Source organism: Salmo salar, chromosome ssa01 (assembly GCF_905237065.1).
Source record: "Salmo salar chromosome ssa01, Ssal_v3.1, whole genome shotgun sequence".
Taxonomy (NCBI): domain Eukaryota; kingdom Metazoa; phylum Chordata; class Actinopteri; order Salmoniformes; family Salmonidae; genus Salmo; species Salmo salar.
The window spans coordinates 74,204,487-74,228,392 of NC_059442.1; the positions used below are offsets into that span (position 1 = coordinate 74,204,487).

Below are 23,906 nucleotides of genomic sequence, written 5' to 3' on the forward strand. Positions count from 1 at the left end.
TTCCAGTTCTCTACTGCCTATGACTGGAACGAATTGCAAAAATCACTGAAGTTGGAGACTTATATGTCCCTCACTAACTTTAAGCGTCAGCTGTCAGAGCAGCTTACCGATCGCTGCAGCTGAACACAGCCCATCCAACCAACTACCTACCTCATCCCCATATTTGTTTTTGTTTTTCTGCACACCAGTATTTCTACTTGCACATCCTCATCTGCACATATTACTCCAGTGTAAATTGCTAAATTGTAATTACTTCCCCACTATTGGCCTATTTATTGCCTTACCTCCTTACTTCATTTGCACACACTGTAAACAGATTTTTCTATTGTGTTATTGACTGTACGTTTGTTTATCCCATGTGTAACTATGTTGTTTTTGTCACACTGCTTTGCTTTATCTTGACCTGGTCGCAGTTGTAAATGAGAATTTGTTCTCGACTGGCCTACCTGGTGAAATAAAGGTGAAATATATATATATTTTTAAAACACTGCCCTTTCCCACCTGGACAAAAGGAACACCTATGTGAGAATGCTATTCATTGACTACAGCTCAGCGTTCAACACCATAGTGCCCTCAAAGGTCATCACTAAGCTAAAGATGCTGGGACTAAACACCTCAGGTTGAGAACTTCACGTTCCTTGGTGTCCACATCACCAACAAACTATCATGGTCCAAACACACCAAGACAGTCGTGAAGACAGCACGAGAAAACCTATTCCCCCTCAGGAGACTTGAAAAGATTTGGCATGGGTCCTCAGATCCTCAAAAGGTTCTACGGCTGCACCATCGAGAGCATCCTGACTTGTTGCATCACTGCCTGGTATGGCAACTGCTCTGCCTCTGACCGCAAGATACTACAGAGGGTAGTGTGTACGGCCAAGTACATTACTGGGGCCAAGCTTCTTGCCACCCAGGACCTATATACTAGGCGGTGTCAGAGGAAGGCCCTAGTAATTGTCAGACTCCAGCCACCCTAGTCATAGACTGTTCTCTCTGCTACCGCACGGCAAGCGGTACCAAACGCCAAGTCGAGGTCCAAAAGGCTTCTTAACAACTTCTACCCCAAAGCCATGACTCCTGAACAGCTAATCCAAGGGCTACCTTAGTGTTTAATAGTTTACTAGCAGATGGACTGCATAGAGAGAAACCCTGAATCAAAACAATAAAACCCACAGCCTCTACCACTTGGTACTTGTGTATATTTGAGAGGACTGGATCCGTGTTCGTAATATGGTGGTAGCTCCATCTTGACGTCTGATGGGCCAGGTGGAGAATGGCTGCCATATTGCTTACTGCAGACAGCAGACAGGTTGGTTTGTCACCGAACAATTTCATTACCTCCATGATTAACAATTCAGAGAATTTAAAAGCATCTGTCAATTTGTGTCCTACTTCAGAACTAACTACTACTACACTTAGTAGCCTTCTCTCCAGTATGCTTTACTATAACTGTTGGGTAAAAGCAGGCTGTGCAGCCCAGGCAACCCTTGTTCCTCTCAATTTGTGTTCTACTTCATAACTACTACTACACTTAGCTTTCCATCTCAAAAACCATTAGGTTGACTGTGAACTTGTATTGGGTCGATTCCACACCAGCATGGCCAAAAATATTTTTGGCATCTCCAATTGTTCTGGTAATTCTCACGTAGAAACTTTATTGGGAGGAATGGATGTTCATCATGGTTTTTACATTAGTATCACAAACCATTTTTTTTTATTTTTATCATGATGAAAGTGGCCATTTAGGCCCTTTTTAGACCTATAAAATGCCTCCTATAAGACCTTATGATCCATGAACCGTACATGGTTTCAAAAGTACCCCTTTTGATTTAACTTATTTTTAGACATATTGTTTTGAATAATATACTCTTCAAACACATTCCATTTCGAGTGGGCTCTCTGCTACTGTTGAAGAAATGATCAATTGTATACATATAAATCACAATCACAGGCCACATTGCACATACAGCAAGATTTTCACTGTACCCTGCAATCATTGCTGCAACCCTGTACATGTGACGATTAAACAATCTGAATATTAAAAATCACCAGCAAAGGGAGTTCCTTTGAATCCATTTTGCAATTCCCCATGTTGGTGGGGCACATAAAATGTATCATAACTTTAAAGAGTAGCTGAAAGCCCCTGTGGAAATGTGATGTAGTGACACCTCTAGCAGTGCAATGCAGTGCCTTAGACCGCTGCACCACTCGGGAGGCCTAAAATATTATATTGATAGTTTTAATGTTCAATAAATGAATGTGTAAAATTGTATTTCAGAATGTAGTGATAGTCCTTTAGAGTACAGTATTTGGAGTACACTGACATGAAGGTGCTGTCTGTATCATGTACGGTTCACAAATCTTTGGTTCTTACAATGGGCATGTATAGGTCTAAAAAGGGCCTAAAATGGCAAATTTCATCATAAATGTATAATAATTGTGTTACAAATGTACTGTAAAAAGCATATGAAACACTCTTCCTCCCAAGTAAGTTTCTATGTGAGGATTGCCAGTAAAATCTGAGACACAAAAAATATTTTTGTGCTAAGCTGGCATGAAATCACCCAATTTCCCTACTGACAAAACAAAAAGGTTCAGTCATAACTTCACTGCTGTACTTTACAAGCTTGCTGTTACCTACAGAGTGTCGCTCTCTCTCAGGCAAAATGCTTACCGTGTGAAATACAGTGGTGGGTCCCAAAAGTTTTGCTTTCAGGCAACTGAACAGATGGCTTTATCATTGAACTCAAGTTTGAGGCGGTTTCCTTAGCTAAATAAAGAGTATAGCAGTTTTGAACTATACAAAAACAGACATGCATGTACATACTGCATGCATGCACGCATAAACACATGCAAGCACACACACAGAAACACTTACCCAAGGCCCAAGGTGGCAGGATCTCCAGATATGTTTCGTTGGCCTGTATAGTGTGCATGTACATCAGGTGTATCATGTACTCCGCTATAAGCCACCACACACAGATTCTGCCAGCGTTGGCCAGCAGCGAGAGGAACGTAATCCTAGCACCACGATCCTTCACATGTACCTGCATCTACAATAATCACACAAAGGTAATACTTTATTTTACAGCCCTATTACCAATAAGACAAGTATTTGGTGTGGTGGATAATACAGAAAAACATTACATTAAGGTACACTTAAGGGTTTATAAACTTAATCATTTATATATTTATTATATGACTTTGGGGTGCTTGTCAAATAGAATGGAACGTACAGTATGGAAGGTTTATTGAACAACCAGTACAGGTAGAGTGTTGTGGGGAGCTTTCATACAGGCCCCTCAGAGGAGGAAGGGGAGGACCATCCTACTCAGTGAGTAAAAATGCAATTAAAATAAAAACTAATATATTCATGTCACCAAATGCCTGATTAAAACCCCCTTTTTTCCAATAAAGATGTACAGTAGTCTCAACGGCACCCTCTGGGGTAGCATCATGGTTTAGCCAGAGGACAGACATTTCCCATCCTCCTCTGGCTACATGGACTTCAATACAAAACCTAGGAGGCTCGTGGCTCCACACCCCCTTCCAGGCGCATTGAATGTTTCCTCTCTAAGCCCTGTCAATTTTCTCTCATTACTGTATTTAGTCAATCACATATACAAACACAAACACATTATTACACATCAATGTGATTTTAATCCTTGCTTGGACAAACACATTCTTAGCTCTTTTGTCTAACTGTGTTATTGTTTTTCCATCTTCCCAGTCAAATCTTGTCCTGCTCAGTGGAAAAGTTGAGCTATTCAATACCATCCATCCATGATGAGCATGTCCTACACTGAAGCCTCTGAACACCACAACCTCTGTCCTGCTCTGAAGTCAAGCCTCTGAACATCTCAACTCATGCCCTCATTCAATCACTGCTGTGATCCCTTCCCAACACTTTGTAAGTAGCCTTCCCATTCCACATAATATTTTAAAATAAAATGTCTATGTTAAATGTTATAAGTTAAAATAATGTCGTTCACGATTTTTTAAACATGATTTGTTGTCTCCGTGCCTATACCATGTGTTTCCCATCCTCCTCAATATTTCAAGTCACCAGCCTCCACTGCTCCTCTGATGGTCTGTATGGAGATGGGACCGGTGAGGACATGATGATAAATAATGGAAGGGATTCTTTCCATACAAGCACTCCCCACATTTCCTAATAACTTTAGCCCAATTAGCTTCTCGTGTTTGTGGGCTTTACCTATTCAATATGACGTCTCTCTCAGACCTGGATTCAAATACCATTTGAAATCTTTCAAAACACTTTGTGTGGTTGCTTTAGCCTCCCTGATGGGCGGGGGTTCTCATTGTGTGCGACTATTCTATTGGTTGCATCGTGCCAGATAAACTCAATCAAGCCCTGATTGGCTATATGCAATTATTTAAAATTGTATTTGAACCCCGGTCTGATCTCTCTCCTCCCTATCGAACTAGCAGCATTTTTTTCCTTGCCATTCACCACCCACTACTTTCTCATCTCTAGCAGCATCACCTACTGCACAGTATTTGAGGGAATGGGTTTTTCCTGCAGTAGAAAAACAGAAAAGGCATGGAGGGCACTGTGATAGCCCAACAGGAGCTGCTCAGCTGTGCTTTGCAGACCTGGATTCAAATAGTATTTCAAATGCTTGCAAGTACTTTAGCTGTGCTTGATTGAGCTTGCCTGTTGAGATGGAACCAATAGAAAAGTCGCAAAAGTGCAAACCCCCTCCTACCTGCCCTCAGTAAACCTACAGCAACGGATCATTGCAGCACATTTTCCACCAGAGTTTCATTTAGCTCTTATAAAACTCGCTCAGTCAGAACCTAACCCCAAGGCGCTGAGAAATCCCTGAGCCTTCACACTCAGAGTCTAAAACTACACCAGAGAGAGAGGAATCACAGATAAATCTTGCAACACTGACTTGTCTTTTTCAATCTGTGATGAGAAATTGGAGAGTGATGTTTCATTTTGGGAAGCAAGAGTTTGGAACCAAGGGGATACCTCTTGATCTTGCTATGTTACTCATTTGCTCCCAGAAAAACTTTTGCATCAATTGCTCTCAAATGAAAATTGAATGTTCCCAGCGAGGACAATTGCTTGAAAATGTGCGCCTTTCATGTCAGATCAGTGGCCGATTCCTCCCTGGCAGCTGATTGACTGATATCTCACCTGTTGGAGGAAGTCCTTGAAGGTGAGGATGGGTCCGTTGAAGAACAAAGGATGGTAGAAGGAGTAAGCGGTCAGCCAGTAGACCTGCTGCTGCAGTCCTCCAGCCTCCAGGGGGCGCCAGCAGTGCTCCAGGCTGAAGCTGATGAAGCGCAGGCCACACACTGCCACACTGAAAAGTAAGAGGTAGTACTCCTCTTCTGTCTGGTACCAGCTTCTCTGTGGGTGAAGAACAACACGCCTGGTGAGGAGGCGGCGGCAGCCGAATACACCACACTGAAGAGTAAACGGTAGCATCCTGACTGGTTGCATCACTGCCTGGTATGGCAACTGCTCGGCCTCCGACCACAAGGCACTGCAGAGGGTAGTGCGAATGGCCAGTACATCACTGGGGCAAAGCTTCCTGCCATCCAGGACCTCTATACCAGGCGGTGTCAGAGGAAGGCCCTAAAAATTGTCAGACTCCAGCTACCCTAGTCATAGACTGTTTTCTCTGCCACCACACGGCACACGGTACCGGAGCGCCAAGTCTAGATCCAAGAGGCTTCTAAACAGCTTCTACCCCCAAACCATAAGACTCCTGAACATCTAGTCAAATGGCTTCTCAGACTATTTACAGTGCCTCCACCCCCTCTTTACACTGCTACTCTCTGTTGTCATCTATGCAGACACTTAAATAACTCTACCTACATGTACATACTACCTCAAATAACCGGTGCCCCCGCACATTGACTCCGTTTCGGTACCCCCTGTATATAGTCTCGCTATTGTCATTTCACTCTTGCTCTTTAATTACTTGTATCTCTTATTCGTATCTGTATTTTTTGAAACTGCATTGTTGGTTAGGGGCTCGTAAGCATTTCACTGTAAGGTCTACACCTGTTGTTTTCGGTGCATGTGACTAATACAATTTGATTAGTACTCCTCTGCCTGGTGCCAGCTTCTCTGTGGAAGACAACATACCAGAAACCACAAAATTGTCAAAAACAGAGTACCTTTTTGTTTCTATCTGAACTTGTTCAATAAGAAACACAAATGAACATGACCCAGGGCTGTGTTCAGCAGAGCACAACCTCGTAAACTGTTCAAATATTGTGTATGACTGACATGTAGAATAAGGAATCATGTCAACTCTATTCATGACATTCTATCTGCAATGTTCAGTGCCAAGAATGTTGCACCCTGCTGAATGTGACCCAAGTTTTCTAGTGCATTTTGCCTAAGCCTACGGTATGAGAGTTCACATGTTTTGAGCAAGAGCGAGACATAGCAGTAGTTGTTCCTCTAGGAATCTGTGACAACACTCATTCTCATGGATTTGGTTGGTTTCCATTTGAAGAGGCAGAAACAACTCAAGTCTCATCACCCTTACTGTACTAACATCACTACCAGATCTGGTCCTTTGTGTGTGATGAAGGCAGGAGGCTAAATATATGTCTATTACAAAACAAAATGAATCAACAATGACAGTTAAATAATGAAACACATCATGCAATAAACCATGTGCAGGCTTCTTCTTTTATCTGCAGAGCAAAATATATAGCCATACAATGCCTTCAGAAGGTATCCACACCACTTGACTTACTCCACATTTTGTTGTGTTACAGCCTTAATTCAAAATTGATTCAATAGATTTTTCCTCACCCATAAACACACTGTACCCCATAATGACAAAGGGAAATCATGTTTTTAGACAATTGAAAATGAAAAAGACAGAAATCTCTCATTAACATTAGTATTCACACCTGACTCAATACTTTGTAGAAGCACCTTCGGTGGCGATTAAAGCTTTGAGTCGTCTTGGGTATGTCTGTATCAGCTTTGCATATCTGGATTTGGGGATTCTTTTCACCATTCTTCCTTACAGATTTTCTCAAGCTCTGTTAAATTAGATGGAGAGCGGTAGTGAATCTTCAAGTCTTCCCACAGATTTTAAATGGGATTCAAGTCTGGGCCACTCAAGGACTTTCAAATTCTTGTTCTGAAGCCATTCCAGCGTTGCTTTGGCTGTATGCTTGGTGTTATTGTCCTGTTAGAATGTAAATCTTCGCCCCAGTCTAAGGTTGTTTGCACTCCAAAGCAGGTTCTAATCAAGGATTTGCCTGTATTTGGCTCCCCTCATTGTTCCCTCTATCCTTAGCAGTCTCCCAGTCCCTGCCGCTGAAAAACATCCCGATAGCATGCTGCTGCCACCACGCTTCATAGTATAGATGGTGTTAGACGGGTGATGAGCTGTGCCTGGTTTTTTCCAGACAGCACTTTGGAGCCAGACCAAAGAGTTCCATTTTTGTCTCATCAGACCACAGAATGGAAACTCTAGGGGTGCTGTCATTTGCCTTTTTCTTAGGAGTAGCTCCCGTCTGGCCATTCTCCCGTAAAGCCCAGATTGGTGAAGTGCTGTAGAGAGTTCTCCTTCTGGCAGGTTCTTCCATCTCAGCCAGGACACACTGTAGTTCTGCCAGAGTGGTCATTGGATTCTTGGTCACCTCCCTGACCAAGGTCCTTCATGCCCGGTTGCTCAGTTTGGTCGGACAGCCAGCTCTAGGCAGAGTCTGGGTAGTTGCAGGTTTTTCCATTTCCCAATGATGGAGATCCCCGTGTTCTTGGAAACTTTCAACACTCTAGAAATGGTTTATACTCTTCCCCAGATACAGTATATGCCCCATCACAATTCTATCTTGGAGACCTATGGACAGTTCCTTGGACTTCATTGTGTAGTTTCTGCTCTAACATGCACTGTCAACTGTGGGACCTTATATAGCACATGTGTTTCTTTCCAAATTATCTCCAAACAATTGAATGAGCCACAGGTGGACTCCAATCAAGTTGTAGTGACATCTCAAGGACAATCAAAGGAAATTGGATGCACCTGAGCTCAATTTGGAGCGTTATAGCAAAGGGGCTTGAATACTTACATAAATTGATATCTGTATTTAATTTGGAATACATTTGCATACATTTCTAAAAACATGTTTTCACTGTAATTATGGGGTATTGTCTGTAGATGGGTGAATAAAAAAATACATTTAACACAACAAAATGTGAAATAAGTCAAGGGGTATGGATGATGATCATCAGGATATTAGAATTGCAGTAAGAGCCATTGTTGATATCTATTGCATATTAAGCTCATCATAAGGTAATTAAGGGGGCGGGAGAGTGATAGTGCAATCACTGTGTAACATGGTTAACTGCATAAGGAGAAAGGAGAGCAAGTTTCCTTCTCTCCATGTGAAGAAACGACAGATGAATCAACACATACTCTAAAGAAACAAAGAGAAAAAAATGTAACATAGTAATCATCTAATCGTCCACTGTATAATGATGTCTTTCTTAAGGCCAGGCTGAAATAACCATTTTGCATCTACTTAGCAATTTTGAGATTTCTTGGTCCTTCAATGGGAGTACTTTCAAAAAGTAAACATAAAAATGTCAAAAACGTAATGTAAATGTATATTTTCTTAAGTTGATCAATTTACATTACATGAATTTTAACCACATTTAAAATGGACATACACTGAGTATACCAAACATCAGAAACACATGTCTGAGTTAGTCCAGGCCTGGCTGTCTTACAAAATGAAACCAAAATATTTGGCTCACTTCATCCAGTGTGCAAATATGCAGTTCTTTGTATTTCATATGGATCCCCATTAGCTGAAAGCCGTAGCTACTCTTCCTGGGGTCCACACAGAACATGAAACATTACATAATAGAGAAGATTATTAGACAAGAACAGAACCACATACATATAAAAACAAAATATACAAAAAAATGGCAGACAGCCTACATATCAATACATACACAAAATATATCTAGATCAAATAGGGGAGAGGCGTTGTGCCGTGAGGTCTTGCTTCATCTGTTTATGAAACCAGGTTTGCTGTTCCTTTGAGCAACATGAGATGGGAGTTCCATGCAATAATGACTCTATATAATACTGTACGCTCTCTTGAATTTGTTCTGGATTTGGGGACAATGAAAAGACCCCTGGTGGCATGTCTGGTGGGGTAAGTGTAAGTGTGTGTGTCAGAGCTGTGCATAAGTTGACTATGCAAACAATTTGGATTTTTCAACACACTGTTCCTTATAAACAGCAGAAGTGATGCAGTCAGTGTCTCAGAGACTGGAATGGAATAGTATTGTTATTAGCCCTCTGATTACAATTAAGAGTAAGACGTGCCGCTCTGTTCTGGGCCAGCTGCAGCTTAACTAGGTTTTCGTAGCAGCACTTGACCACATGGCTGGACAATAATCAAGATAAGCCAAAACTAGAGCCTGCAGGACTTGCTTTGTGGAGTGTGGTGTCAAAAAAGCTGAACATCTCTTTATTAAAGACGGACCTCTCACCATCTTCACAGCCATTGAATATACGTTTTGACAATAACAGTTTACAATCTAAGGTAACACCAAGTCATTCAGTCCTCCTTGTTCAACAGCCACACCATTCATCACCAAATTCCGCTGAGGTCTACAGCTTAGTGAATGATATGTACCAAATACAGTGCTCTTAGTTTTAGAGATGTTCAGGACCAGTTTATTACTGACCACCCATTCAACAACTGACTGCAACTCCTTGTTAATGGTTTCAGTGACTTCATTAAATGTGATTGAATCCTCAGCATACATGGACACACAGGCTTTGTTTAATGCCAGTGGCATGGCATTGGTCAAAATAGAAAAAAAGAGGGCCTAGAGAACTGCCCTGCGGTACACTACACCCTACATGTTTAACATTAGAGAAGCTTTCATTAAAGAAAACCCTCTGAGTTATATTAGATAGATACCACTGAATCCACAATATGGCAGAGGTTGAAAAGCCATAAAACATAAGTTCTCAAAAACAGGTTATGGTCAATAATAGCAAAGGCATTGAAATCTAACAGTACAGCTCCCACAATCTTCTAATTATAAATGTATTTCAACCAATCATCAGTTGTTTGTGTCAGTGCATGTTGAGTGCCCTTCTCTATAAGCATGCTGAACGTATGTTATGAATTTGTTTACAGAGAAGTAGCATTGTATTTGGTCAAACCATTTTTTCCAACAGTTTGCTAAGCGCTGGCAGCAAGCTGATAGGTCTGCTGTTAGAACCAGTAAAGGCCTCTTTACCACTCTTGGGTAGTGGAATGACTTTGGCTTTCCTCCAGGCCTGAGGGGACACCTTCCTCTAGACTCAGATTAAAGATATGACAGAGCGAGTCAGCTACCATCATCAGTAGCCATCCATTTAAGTTGTCAATGCCAGGTTTATTATTGTTATCGATCATTAAATAGTAGCCGCAAAACACCAGTCTCAACGTCAACAGTGAAGAGGCGACTCCGGGATGCGTGCCTTCTAGGCAGAGCTCCTCTGTCCAGTGTGTGTTCTTTTGCCCATCTTACTCTTTTCTTTTTATTGACCAGTCTGAGATATGGCTTTTTCTTTGCAACTCTGCCTAGAAGGCCAGCATCCCGGGGTCGCCTCTTCTCTGTTGACGTTGAGACTGGTGTTTTGCGGGTAATTTCTCACATGGAATAGCCTTCATTTCTCAGAACAAGAATAGACTGACGAGTTTCAGAAGAAAGTCTTTGTTTCTGGCCATTTGTAACCTGTAATTGAACCCACAAATGCTGATGCTCCAGATACTCAACTAGTCTAAAGAAGGCCAGTTTTATTGCTTCTTTAAATCAGCACAACAGTTTTCAGCTGTGCTAACATAATTGCAAAAGGGTTTTCTAATGATTAGCCAGCCTTTTAAAATGATAAACTTGGATTAGCTAGCACAACGTGCCATTGGAACACAAGAGTGATGGTTGCTAATAATGGGCCTCTGTACACCTATGTAGATATTCAAAAAAAAATGTAACTGCCGTTTCCAGCTACAATAGTCGTTTACAACATTAACAAATGTCTACACTGTATTTCTGATCAATTTGATGTTATTTTTTTAAAAAATGGACAAAAAAAAAACATTTATTTTCTTTCAAAAACAAGGACATTTCTAAGTGACCCCAAACTTTTGAATGGTAGTGTGTGTATAGCAACACCTCCCCCATAAGCATTACCGTCTCTTCTATAGATGTTATATCTGTGCTTCTACATCAGCATTGAATGCTGTTTGGGGTTTACGGCTGGGTTTCTGTATAGCACTTTGTGACCTCTGCTGATGTTAAAAGGGCTTCATAAATACATGTAATTGATTATTGCTACTGCAGTATGAAAGGAATGATCTAAGTCTCAGAAAGGGCTAATATATTAATGTGATATGATGTTAGCAAGTTATTGATTACATGAACCTTATTTTGGATGCTACATATATTAATATGGCCTTTTTTCAGCCCTTTCCTGGGTAGCTTCTCAAAGATATACATAACATGGAAAAGAACAAACAAAGCAAGAGAAAGAAACCATACATTTAGCAGTACATTAATCAGTTGATGTGTGTGTGTGCGCTGCAGGGTTAAAGCTACAAACCCAAAGGCTTAGCTCTCTCATCCCTTCCAGGCACATATTTAACAAGATAACCTAATTCGCATATTTTATACAATTTTGAGAGCAAAAATATATACAAAAAATTATATTGCGTCTACATTCAACTGGTAAAAGTTGATTGTGATATGATTAAGAGAAAAATTATGGTGTGGTGCCTGGTCTTACAGCATATACAGTACCAGTCAAAAGTTTGGACACACCTACACATTCAAGGGTTTTTATTTATTTTTACTATTTTGTAGAATAATAGTGTAGACATCAAAACTGAAATAACACATGTAATCATGTAGTAACCAAAAAAAGTGTTAAATCAAAATATGGTAGATTCTTCAAAGTAGCCACCCTTTGCCTTGATGACAGCTTTGCACACTCTTGGCATTCCCTCAACCAGCTTCATGAGGAATGCTTTTCCAACAGTCTTGAAGGAGTTCCGACATATGCTGAGTACTTGTTGGCTGCTTGTCCAACTCATCACAAACCATCTCAATTGGGTTGAGGTCAAGTGATTAGGCCAGGTCATCTGATGCAGCACTCCATCACTTTCCTTCTTGGTCAAATAGCCCTTACACAGCCTGGAGGTGTGTTTTTGGTCATAGTCCCACTAAGCGCAAACCAGATGGGATGGCGTATCGCTGCAGAATGCTGTGGTAGCCATGCTGGGTAAGTGTGCCTTGAATTCGAAGTAAATCACAGACAATGTCACCAGCAAAGCACCCCACACCTCCATGTTTCACAGTGGGAACCACACATGCAGAGATCATCCGTTCACCTACTTTGCGTACCAAAAATCTCAAATTTGGACTCATCAGACCAAAGGACAGATTTCCACCGGTCTAAATGTCCAATGCTTGTGTTTCTTGGCCCAAGCAAGTCTCTTCTTATTGGTGTCCTTTAGTAGTGGTTTCTTTGCAGCAACTCAACCATGAAGGATTGATTCACACAGTCTCCTCTGAAAAGTTGATGTTGAGATGTCTTAAAAAAAAAATAAAAAAAATAAAGTCACCTTCATTTAACTAGGCAAGTCTGTTAAGAACAAGATCTTATTTACAATGACGGCCTACCCCGGCCAAACCCTAACGTGGACGACGCTGTGCGTCACCCTATGGGACTCCCAACCATGGCCAGTTGTGATACAGCCTGGAATCTAACCAGGGTCTGTAGTGAAGCCTCTAGCACTGAGATGCAGTGCCTTAGACCGCTGCGCCACTCGGGAGCTCAGCAACGTAAAAAAATAGCACAAGAAATGTTCAAATAACCTTTGAGAAAAATAAACTTTGCTTAACTTTCTTCTTAAGTCTATAGTTAAGGGGAAAAAAATGGCAGTTACGAAGAAATTTCTTCTTAAGGTTCTGTGAATCCGGCCCCCAGGTGACTACCTCATGAAGCTGGTTGAGAGAATGCCAAGAGTGTGCAAAGCAGTCAAAGGCAAAAAATCTCAAATATATTTTCATTTGTTTAACACGTTTTTGGCTACTACATGATTCCAGGTGTGTTATTTCATAGTTTTGATGTCTTCACTATTATTCTATAATGTAGAAAACAGTAAAATAAAGAAAAATCCTGGAATGAGTGTGTCCAAACTTTTTGCTGGTGCTGTAACAGCTAGGTTAAGGCCACAAAAGTTTCCCCCAAAAAATGCACAAAAACGGTCTGCTTTCAGCTGAACAATTGTACTAGACACAAGTTCATTTTGTGTTAAATCATGTCGACGCAACTTGAACAGTACAAGAGCACTACACAAACCACACCCATGCCTGACATTACTGAACTATTATTTTCCAAAGAGACTGGCAGACATTTAAGTACATCAATCTAGACAGATCCATCAGAGGTACTGCAGAGGCTTTAGATGTGGATCTCTGTCGTCACAGAGAGGAAGCGATTCTCCCTCAGTGTGAATTGTGAGTGGCAGGTCGACATGCAAGATGAGACAGCACAGTGGGTGAGAGAGCAGGGACCTTAAAGTCCTTCTACAACATGTATTTGTACCCTTAAGTGTGTGTACATTACTTTATTTATACGTGGTATATCGCTTTTCAACAGGAAAAGTTTAAACACACAAAAAAAAGAAGAAAGTTTTTAAATCAGTGGACAACTTCTTCGATGTTTAAACACACCAAATCACTGAGGTCATTTCAGCACTGGACACTGAGGAGGAGGATGAAAAGGAAGAGGTGGAGGAGACATAAGGAGCAGGAGGAGGATCACAACGGACAGAATTAACAACATCAGTCAGTCTGGACTGCCAATAGTCAGATAACAGACACAGTGAAAAAGTGCTGATACAGGCATCTACTCTGCTCTGGGCTCAGCTAATCGATAACACAGGCTGCGTCCCAAATGGCACCCCATTTCCAATATAGTACACTACTTTTAGGCAGTAGTGGGAAAAGTACTCAAATGTCAAACTCAGCATAAAAAGATAGTCCCTTTTTCAGGACCCGGTCTTTCAAAGATAATTGGATTTTTACAAATTAACTTCACAGATCTTCATTGTAAAGGGTTTAAACACTGTTTCCCATGCTTGTTCAATGAACCATAAACAATTAATGAACATGCACCTGTGGAACGGTCGTTAAGGCACTAACAGCTTACAGACGGTAGGCAATTAAGGTCACAGTTATGAAAACTTAAGACACTAATGAGGCCTTTGTACCGACTCTGAAAAACACCAAAAGAAAGATGCCCAGGATCTGCACAGGATCGGTACATCTGAACATCACACCTGCGGTACAGGATGGCAACAAGGTACAGGATGGCAACAACAACTGCCCGACTGTCCGCAATAGGCTGAGAGAGGCTGGACTGAGGGCTTGTAGGCCTGTTGTAAGGCAGGTCCTCACCAGACATCACCGGCAACAACGTCGTCTATAGGCTCAAACCCACCGTCGCTGGACCAGACAGGACTGGCAAAAAGTGCTCTTCACTGACGACTTGCGGTTTTGTCTCACCAGAGGTGATGGTCGGATTTGCGTTTATTGTTGAAGGAATGAGCGTTACACCGAGGCCTATACTCTGGAGCGGGATCGATTTGGAGGTGGAGGGTCCGTCATGGTCTGGGGCGGTGTGTCACAGCATCATCGGACTGAGCTTGTTGTCATTGCAGGCAGTCTCAACACTGTGCGTTACAGGGAAGACATCCTCCTCCCTCATGTGGTACCCTTCCTGCAGGCTCATCCTGACATGACCCTCCAGCATGACAATGCCACCAGCCATACTGCTCGTTCTCAGCGTGATTTCCTGCAAGACAGGAATATCAGTGTTCTGCCATGGCCAGCGAAGAGCCCGGATCTCAATCCCATTGAGCACGTCTGGGACCTGTTGGATCGGAGGGAGAGGGCTAGGACCATTCCCCCAAGAAATGTCCGGGAACTTGCAGGTGCCTTGGTGGAAGAGTGGGGTAACATCTCACAGCAAGAACTGGCAAATCTGGTGCCGTCCATGAGGAGGAGATGCACTGCAGTACTTAATGCAGCTGGTGGCCACACCAGATAGTGACTGTTCCTTTTGATTTTGAGCCCCCCCCCCCCTTTGTTCAGGGACACACTATTCCATTCTGTTAGTCACATGTCTGTGGAACTTGTTCAGTTTATGTCTCAGTTGTTGAATCTTATGTTTTAAGTTTGCTGAAAATAAACACAGTTGACAGTGAGAGGACATTTCTTTTTTTGCTGAGTTTACTTGAGTAAAAGTAAAGATACTTTAGTAGAAAATGACTCAAGTAAAAGTGAAAGTCACCAAGTACAATACTACTTGAGTAAAAGCCTCAAAGTATTTGGTTTTAAATATACTTCAAAAGTACAAGTATTAATCATTTAAAATTCCTTATATGCAAACAAGACGGCACAATTTATACTTTTTTTTTTATTGGAGTGTGCCAGAGGCACACTCAGACATTCATTTACAAATGAAGCATTTGTGTTTCGGTAGTCCGCCAGATCAGAGATAGTAGGGATGACAAGGGATGTTCTCTTGATAAGTATGTGAATTGGACTATTTTCCTGTTAAAATGTACTCTTGGGTATCAGCGGAAATATATGGAGTAAAAAGTACATAATTTTCTTTAGGAATGTAGTGAAGTAAAATATAAACAGTTAAGAAAAGTACAGATACCCTAAAAAACTACCGAAGAAGTACTTTCAAGTATTTTTACACCACTGCTTTTAGGGGCCTGGTCAAAAGTACTGTAGGAAATAGGGTGCCATTTGGGACCCACATTCAGGCTACACAAAATAAGTGCCTTTAGCGTCCTTTTGATATTTCTTTGTAGAATTTGCACCCATACATACATGTGCGTAATATATATAACATACATGTGCGTAATATATATACACACACACACACAGTTTAAGTCAGAAGTTTACACACACTTAGGTTGGAGTCATTAAAACTTGTTTTTCAACCACTCCACAAATTTCTTGTTAACAAATTATAGGTTTGGCGGTTAGAACATCTACTTTGTGCATGACAAGTAATTTTTCCAACAATTGATTAGAGACAGATTATTTCACTTATAATTCATTGTATCACAATTCCAGTGGGTCAAAAGTTTACATACAGGAAATTGACTGTGCCTTTAAACAGGTTAGAAAATTCCAGAAAATGATGTCATGGCTTTAGAAGCTTCTGATAGGCTAATTGACATAATTTGAGTCAATTGGAGGTGTACCTGTGGATGTATTTCAAGGCCTACCTTCAAACTCAGTGCCTCTTTGCTTGACATCATGGGAAAATAAATTGTTGACCTCCACAAGTCTGGTTCATCCTTGGGAGCAATTTCCAAACGCCTGAAGGTACCACGTTCATCTGTACAAACAATAGTACGCAAGTATAAACACCATGGGACCACGCAGCCTTCATACCGCTCAGGAAGGAGACACGTTCTGTCTCCTAGAGATGAACGTACTTTGGTGCGGAAAGTGCAAATCAATCCCAGAACTACAGCAAAGGACCTTCTGAAGATGCTGGAGGAAACAGGTACAAAAGTATCTATATCCACAGTAAAATGAGTCATATATCCACATAACCTGAAAGGCCGCTCAGCAAGGAAGAAGCCACTGCTCCAAAACAACTATAAAAAAAGCCAGACTACGGTTTGCAACTGCACATGGGGATAAAGATTGTACTTTTTGGAGAAATGTCCTCTGGTCTGATGAAACAAAAATAGAACTGTTTGGCCATAATGACCATCGTTATGTTTGGAGGAAAAAGGGGGAGGCTTGCAGGCCAAAGTACACCATTCCAACCGTGAAGCACGGTGGTGGCAGCATCATGTTGTGGAGGTGCTTTGCTGCAGGAGGGACTGGTGCACTTCAAAAAATAGATGTCATCATGAGGGAGGAAAATAATGTGGATATATTGAAGCAACATCTCAAGACATCAGTCAGGAAGTTAAAGCTTGGTCGCAAATGGGTCATCCAAATGGACAATAATCCCAAGCATACTTCCAAAGTTGTGGCAAAATGGCTTAAGGACAACGAAGTCAAGGTATTAGAGTGGCCATCACAAAGCCCTGACCTCAATCCAACAGATAATTTGTGGGCAGAACTGAAAAAGCGTGTGCGAGCATGGAGGCCTACAAACCTGACTCAGTTACACCAGGAGGAATGGGTCAAAATTCACCCAAATTATTGTTGGAAGCTTGTGGAAAGCTACCCAAAACGTTTGACCCAAGTTAAACAATTTAAAAGGCAATGCTACCAAATATTAATTGAGTGTATGTAAACTTCTGACCCACGTGGAATGTGATGAAAAAAATAAAAGCTGAAATAAATCATTCTCTCTACAATTATTTTGACATTTCACATTCTTAAAATAAAGTGTTGATACTAACTGACTTAAGACAGGGGATTTTTACTAGGATTAAATGTCAGGAATTGTGAAAAACTGAGTTTAAATATATTTGGCTAAGGTGCATGTAAACTTCCGACTTCAACTGTGTATGTACACACACGCACATATATTCACTTGCCCCTCCCTGTTGCACACAAGCTTTCCATTCCCCCAGTAAAAAGGGGATTTATGTTTGATTTAAGATGAATTCGTCTTCCCCGTTACTTTATTTGGCACTTATAGTATTTTTTTTTAATTTAACATCTTGAGATGGGAAGATTTTTTGTATTTTTATTAAATTAAATCAAATTGTATTTGTCACATGCACCGAAAACAGCAGGTGTACCTTACCGTGAAATGCTTAGTTACAAGCCCTTAACTATTTCTTGAACTGCGTTGTTGGTTAAGAAAATATTTATTAAATAAACTACAGTGAAGAAATAAAATAACAATAACGAGGCTATATACAGGGGGTATCGGTACCGAGTCAATGTGCGGGGGTACAGGTTAGTCGAGGTAATTTGTACATGTAGGTAGGGGTAAAGTGACTATGCATCGATAATAAACAGCAAGTAGCAGCAGTGTGTCAATGTAAATAGTTAAGGTGAACATGTGCTCTTTATAGAACAATGTTAAAATTAGGTGAAATTAAAAAAATCCACCAAGATACACTATTCAAAAGGCACTTAATTGGTGGAATGACCCAGTTTAATCATCCATGAAGAAATGCAGTCAGTCAGGTATCCAATAACAGGGGGCTGGGAGTGGTGTGAGGGGCTGGGCACCCCAATAACATAAAGCAATATTAAAATGTGCCAACCACACACAGCACAGACAACGACACTCTCACACACACACACAAATATGTCAAAGATATGGACATTTGGCACCTCAAAGAGTCAATATGTAATTTGAACATTATTCAACAAGATGACAAAGTATAGAAAGGCGTGACTCCCTACTTACAGATACCAACAAGGGAATGGGGACGGCAACAGGCTATGGTCAGACTGACACACCTGGTTAAAATAACTAGGCTTCTAAATGGTTTTAAAATTCTCTGTCCTGTGACAATAGACATTAAGTAATCTTGATGCCAGAGGGCCTGGATATTACTTTGGGGGCCTTTGTCTTCGTATCTGTAAAATCAAACTAGGGAACAACTGCTTCGGTCTGTGTGACTCTGCTGCAGTAGGGAGGTGTGTATCTCTTGCAGTGGGTGGATGAAAGAAAGAGAGAGCACGCAAGAGATTGAGTAAAAAGAGGTGCGACTCACCTGTATCTCCTGCAGTGGGGGGATGTGGAGGGTGGAAAGTAGCAGCAGGGCACAGCTCCAAGACAGGGCAGGGTTACACAGCTGGGCAACAGCCAATGACAGGCCCAGATGGCCAAGGACCACGCCCACTCCTTTAATCCCCACTGCACAGCAAGCCGCAAGGAGACCATAGGCCAACAGAGCTGTCACTCTGAACTGATGGGAAGTTGAAAAGCAAAAAAGCATCAAAGCTATAGTATTTTGGTACTAATTTGTCTGGAATCAAAATTGGGGTAAAAATGTTATGGTCCCACTTCAGCTGATGTTTTCCTTGTATATTATACCTTAGGAATGAAGAAGCTGGCAAGTCTGGAGACCACAGCATGGCCCAACAAAGTCCACAGCAAAGACTTTTTAGCCCAGTGACTCCAGAAACTCCACTCAAAGTCTGTAGGGTCCTGTCACAGACAACTAATTTTACCATGGGCCCAGTCTGAAAATGTCATGCCATATGACACACCCTAGGAATACATTCAACAAAAAAAAAATGACAGGCCTCTGGATTTTTTTAAAGTAATAATTGACTCACTTCTGGAAGTCGTACAATGTTTGTAGACCCCAACAGCCATAAATTATACTCACCTTTTTATGCCCCCATATTAGAAAGCCTTTCTCCAGTTGGAACTGTCTCTCCAATCCTGCTTCATGCTCTAGGAAAAGAGAGCATATTTTAGTGACATCTTCTCACATTGTCTGTACAGTTTCAATCATTCAGTTTGTATTCCGGAGTTTTGCCAGGAGGCTTAAAGAACTCTACTATGAAGTATGACAAGCTCTGTGGGGAACTATGTTCGGTGTCCTATGGTTTTAATTTAAACATACGCCGGGGCTACGTTTCCGAAGGTAAGCGCCCCGTTCCGCCCAACTGGAAGCCTCTTCCCCAGAGCAAAAACAAATCTCTGTCACGTTCTGCATATGTTAGTTTACCTCTACTATACGCACACATTTTTGTGGTCACACTCCCTTCACATTTCCTACTGTCAATCGTGACTGATAATTCTTCAAGTTTTACAGGTGAAACGTCAGAGTATGTGAATGCATTGTCAATTTTTAGCTAAACAGTAAGACGCTTCCAGAGAATTCGGAAACGCAGCCACTCCCTCAACCAGCATTTCTCAAGCTCGGTCCGGCAATCCCAAGAGGTGAACATTTGTGTTTTTGCCCTAGCACTACACAGCAGATTCAAATAATCAACTCATCATCAAGCTTTGATTATTTGAATCAGCTGTGTAGTGCTAGGGCAAAATCCAAAACGTGCACCTCTTGGAATACCCAGGATAGAGTTTGGGAACCTTTCAGATCTCTGAGAGGGAGTCCATGGTAAGAACGGAAAGGGAGTGAGTTGTAATCATCACAGATTTCCCTGACAGCTCACTTTTCTGCAAGGGGTATGAAACAGTGTCACAGTCCCACCTAGTGGCAAAATCTGCACATCACAGCCAAGGTCTCCACTTACAGTAAGTAGCCTAATACAAGGCCACAAAGGGTGGTAAGTCAGCTATCTTGCATACAGCAGACTTAGCAAATTCAGTGTGGAACATTTTTTAAACAATGACCCAATTGATAAGACCTTTTTATCTTAAGACAGGTACATTTACCTTTGGAGAATATGTGCAGTTGATAGAATGAGTAGAGATGGGAGCCAAAAGAGAGCACCCAGTAGGCACAGACCTCTGCTCTCGGCAACGCCGCAAGGGTTGAGCTCTGTTTGGCCATCAGTGCCAAGACTGGAGCAACCATGGGGAAGAGTGAGTGAGAGACATTAGATGTTTCAGCCACTTTATAGGTCACATTTCTCCCTCACTAACAACAAATAGAAGACCATTCTGATTCCATGAGAGCAACATTACATTCCCTACTTTTCTCTCCAGCATGTTAAACCTATAGGGTAGCCTATTTGTTATATTAATTTGATGCATACTTTTTACAGTCTCCTATGAGGAAAAAAACAAACAATGGTGTACGCTAATTATAGGACCGTAGGTTTCTGGTTATAAGGTAATATAGGCTATTTATAAGTACTTTATAGGTCAGTTGTATTTAGGCTGTCATAATTTTCAAAACAGGAGATATATATATATATATACACACTTGAAATTAGTAGACACCTAACAGATTGTGCCTTTAAATCTAGTCCTTAATTGAAACTAAGCTTGACACCGACTGTTTTGATTGAGCTATGGATGCAAAGACTAACTAATATCAAAATGTTTAACCAAATTTTGAGGCTATACAGTGTTTGCTTCCATTTACAAACATTGGGGTAGAGCAAGCTTATATTTGAGGTTCTGATGGCGTACAAGAGTTGAACTAAGCTCATGAGGCATAAATAAGTTATATTCTTCAAGAATCAATGGGTAGCCAAAAAATGGATGTAGCAACTAGGGATTCTAGCTTTAATAGTCTAACGAAACATCCACCTCGTTTTGTGCCAGAGGTGAGTGAGGGACCACGTTTATATTCGCTGCATACCACAATCGTCGTTGGAAACAATAGGCTAGTGTGTCAAAGACGAGAACCTACTAATGACTGTATTCCAGGAACAGGGTATAACGAGCCAACATCAGTGTTCGCGTGTGCAGTGCACGGCGATGTATTCGAAATGAACCGATTTCAGAACTTCCCACCGTTTTACACTGTTTACGCTGTAGCAATGCCTATATTAGCGAGCCCGACTAAGGCACAAATTAGGCTGATTACTGAGCATAATACTCACTCATTGGCTAAAACAGAGAGCAACAACCGTGTTACTCACATGCATTGTGAAACAAAGAAATGCCTCGGGCTATATCTTCCGCCTTGCCTGTAGACCGACAGTGAACATCGCTACCTTGGAATATTGTCGAACGCTCAGGATTCAGGAAATCTCCGCCCACATTTTCCTTTGTTACTGATTGGACATGATTGGATGAATTCAGTGCCAATCAAATAAAATGCTGACCCGTTTGACGTACTTTTCATATTTCTATATCGATATGCCTAAATATGTTTCATAAGAGAGGAAAGCCACAGTCTGTAAGAGAACTAGTAATGTCAACGAATAAACCTCAGGAGGCTGAAGAAATTCGGCTTGTCACCAAAAACACTCACAAACTTTTACAGATGCACAATCGAGAGCATCCTGTCGGGCTGTATCACCACCCGCCCTCAACCGTAAGGCTCTCCAGAGGGTAGTGAGGTCTGCACAACGCATCACCAGGGGCAAACTTACCTTCCCTCTAGGACAGCTACACCACCCGATGTACAGGAAGGCCAAAAAGATCATCAAGGACAACAACCACCCGAGCCACTGCCTGTTCACCCCGCTATCATCCAGAAGGCGAGGTCAGTACAGGTGCATCAAAGCTGGGACCGAGAGACTGAAAAACAGCTTCTATCTCAAGCCCATCAGACTGTTAAACAGCCATCACTAACATTGAGTGGCTGCTGCCAACATACTGACTTAAATCTCTAGCCACTTTAATAATAAAAAATTGGATGTTATAAATGTATCACTAGTCACTTTAAACAATGCCACTTTATATAATGTTTACATACCCTACACTACTCATCTCATATGTATATACTGTACTCCATACCATCTACTGCATCTTGCGTATGCCATTCGGCCATCGCTCATCCATATATTTGTATGTACATATTCTTATTCATTCAATTACACTTGTGTGTATTAGGTAGTTGTTGTGAAATTGTTTGATTACTTGTTAGATATTACTGCATGGTCGGAACTAGAAGCACAAGCATTTCGCTACACTCGCATTAACATCTGCTAACCATTTGTATGTGACAAATAAAATTTGATTTGATTTGATTTAAACGATCTACCCCATTAAATGCCATAGGCTCAGTGGTCTTCAACTTTTTCTTTCCCAGGCATGTCTAGATGGAATCCAGCTTTTGTTCAATTTATGTAAAATGTAGATTTGTATTATTATTTTTATTTTAGCTAACCCTAATTATTTTCCTAACTTTAACATAATTATAATAACCTGCCACGTTAATTATCCTAAACTGCTGCGTAAGTTATCCTAAACCTGCTACATATTGACATGTTTATTTATATATATTTTTTTTTCTTGAATCCCAGCCCCCGTATTTTGCCTTTTGGTAGGCCGTCATTGTAAATAAGAATTTGTTCTTAACTGACTTGCCTAGTTAAATAAAGGTTAAATAAAACATTAATAAATAAAATACGAAAAGTCAATTCTGACAAAAGCTGGATCCCTTCTAGCCCTGACCCTTGCCCACCGACCCCATCAGGTTAACGATAATGTCAAGGAAAAGTAATCAACATTTTAAAATGAATGCATTTTGTAGATAGTTTTTTATTATTTTGACCTCCCCACATTATAATTGGAAGAGGAAGTGTAAACACTAACATAGCCTATTAGCTAGAAAGGTACTGCAACTCCAAACGCTGTTTAGCTGGTTAAACAAAGGTTAGCCATGAGTTACCAAGAAAGCTTACCAGCAGCCAGCGGCACTTGCCACAATGGTAGTTTATTCACGAATGACAGATTCTACAGTGAGTGTAATTGGCTCCAGTAAGTCTAATTTGCTTAATATTGAGAGTTGACAAAAAAGTTGACATCATTAGAAAGAAGGTATTCTATTATTTTTTTTTACTGTAGGTGTGTACGTGATTTTGTTGCTAGAGATATTCATATTATTATTTGTTTTAATATATAAAAATATATAAACTTTTTTTTTGCAGACCACTGCAGTACCTCCGACTTCTTCCAGTTGAATACCCCAGGTCTATATAATCATTAGGCTACCCTTATAAACATGATTTGATGCCAATCATTTCTTTACAAAGTATTCAATGATCTTATCAATTCTACACAGCCTGTGGGGTGTTGTGATAGCTTTGTCCACTGAGCGGGGATAGAGAGCCACATAAGAAGTAGGGAGTGTAGGTCTGCTTGGAGTAAAATTTCCATTACAGTAGTCTATCTTGAATTGTGTTCCTCTGTGAGAGATTATGCTGATAGGATGTCTTCTCTACTCTAGGCAAAGTGGATAGCAACATGTTTTGTCTCACCTGACACCTTTAGCTTATTCTTAGTTTCTGATTGTTGTTATAAAAAGGATATGACTTTACACGTTCCCTGGTGGAA

General features: G+C 41.0%; 1 protein-coding gene across 1 annotated transcript in view; it reads right to left on the bottom strand.

Moving 5' to 3' along the window:
• hhat (hedgehog acyltransferase) overlaps positions 1-21,647 on the bottom strand; it is a 113,069-nt gene extending 91,422 nt beyond the window's left edge. Inside the window, exons 1-7 of the mRNA XM_045722118.1 lie at positions 21,542-21,647; positions 20,385-20,513; positions 19,369-19,436; positions 19,071-19,184; positions 18,748-18,942; positions 5,168-5,383; positions 2,879-3,053 (exon numbers count right to left, since the gene is read on the bottom strand). Coding sequence (XP_045578074.1) covers positions 2,879-3,053; positions 5,168-5,383; positions 18,748-18,942; positions 19,071-19,184; positions 19,369-19,436; positions 20,385-20,502 — 886 coding nt within the window. The 5' untranslated portion in view covers positions 20,503-20,513; positions 21,542-21,647. The remainder of the gene's footprint in view (positions 1-2,878; positions 3,054-5,167; positions 5,384-18,747; positions 18,943-19,070; positions 19,185-19,368; positions 19,437-20,384; positions 20,514-21,541) is intronic.
• Between the last annotated feature and the right edge of the window lie 2,259 nt (positions 21,648-23,906).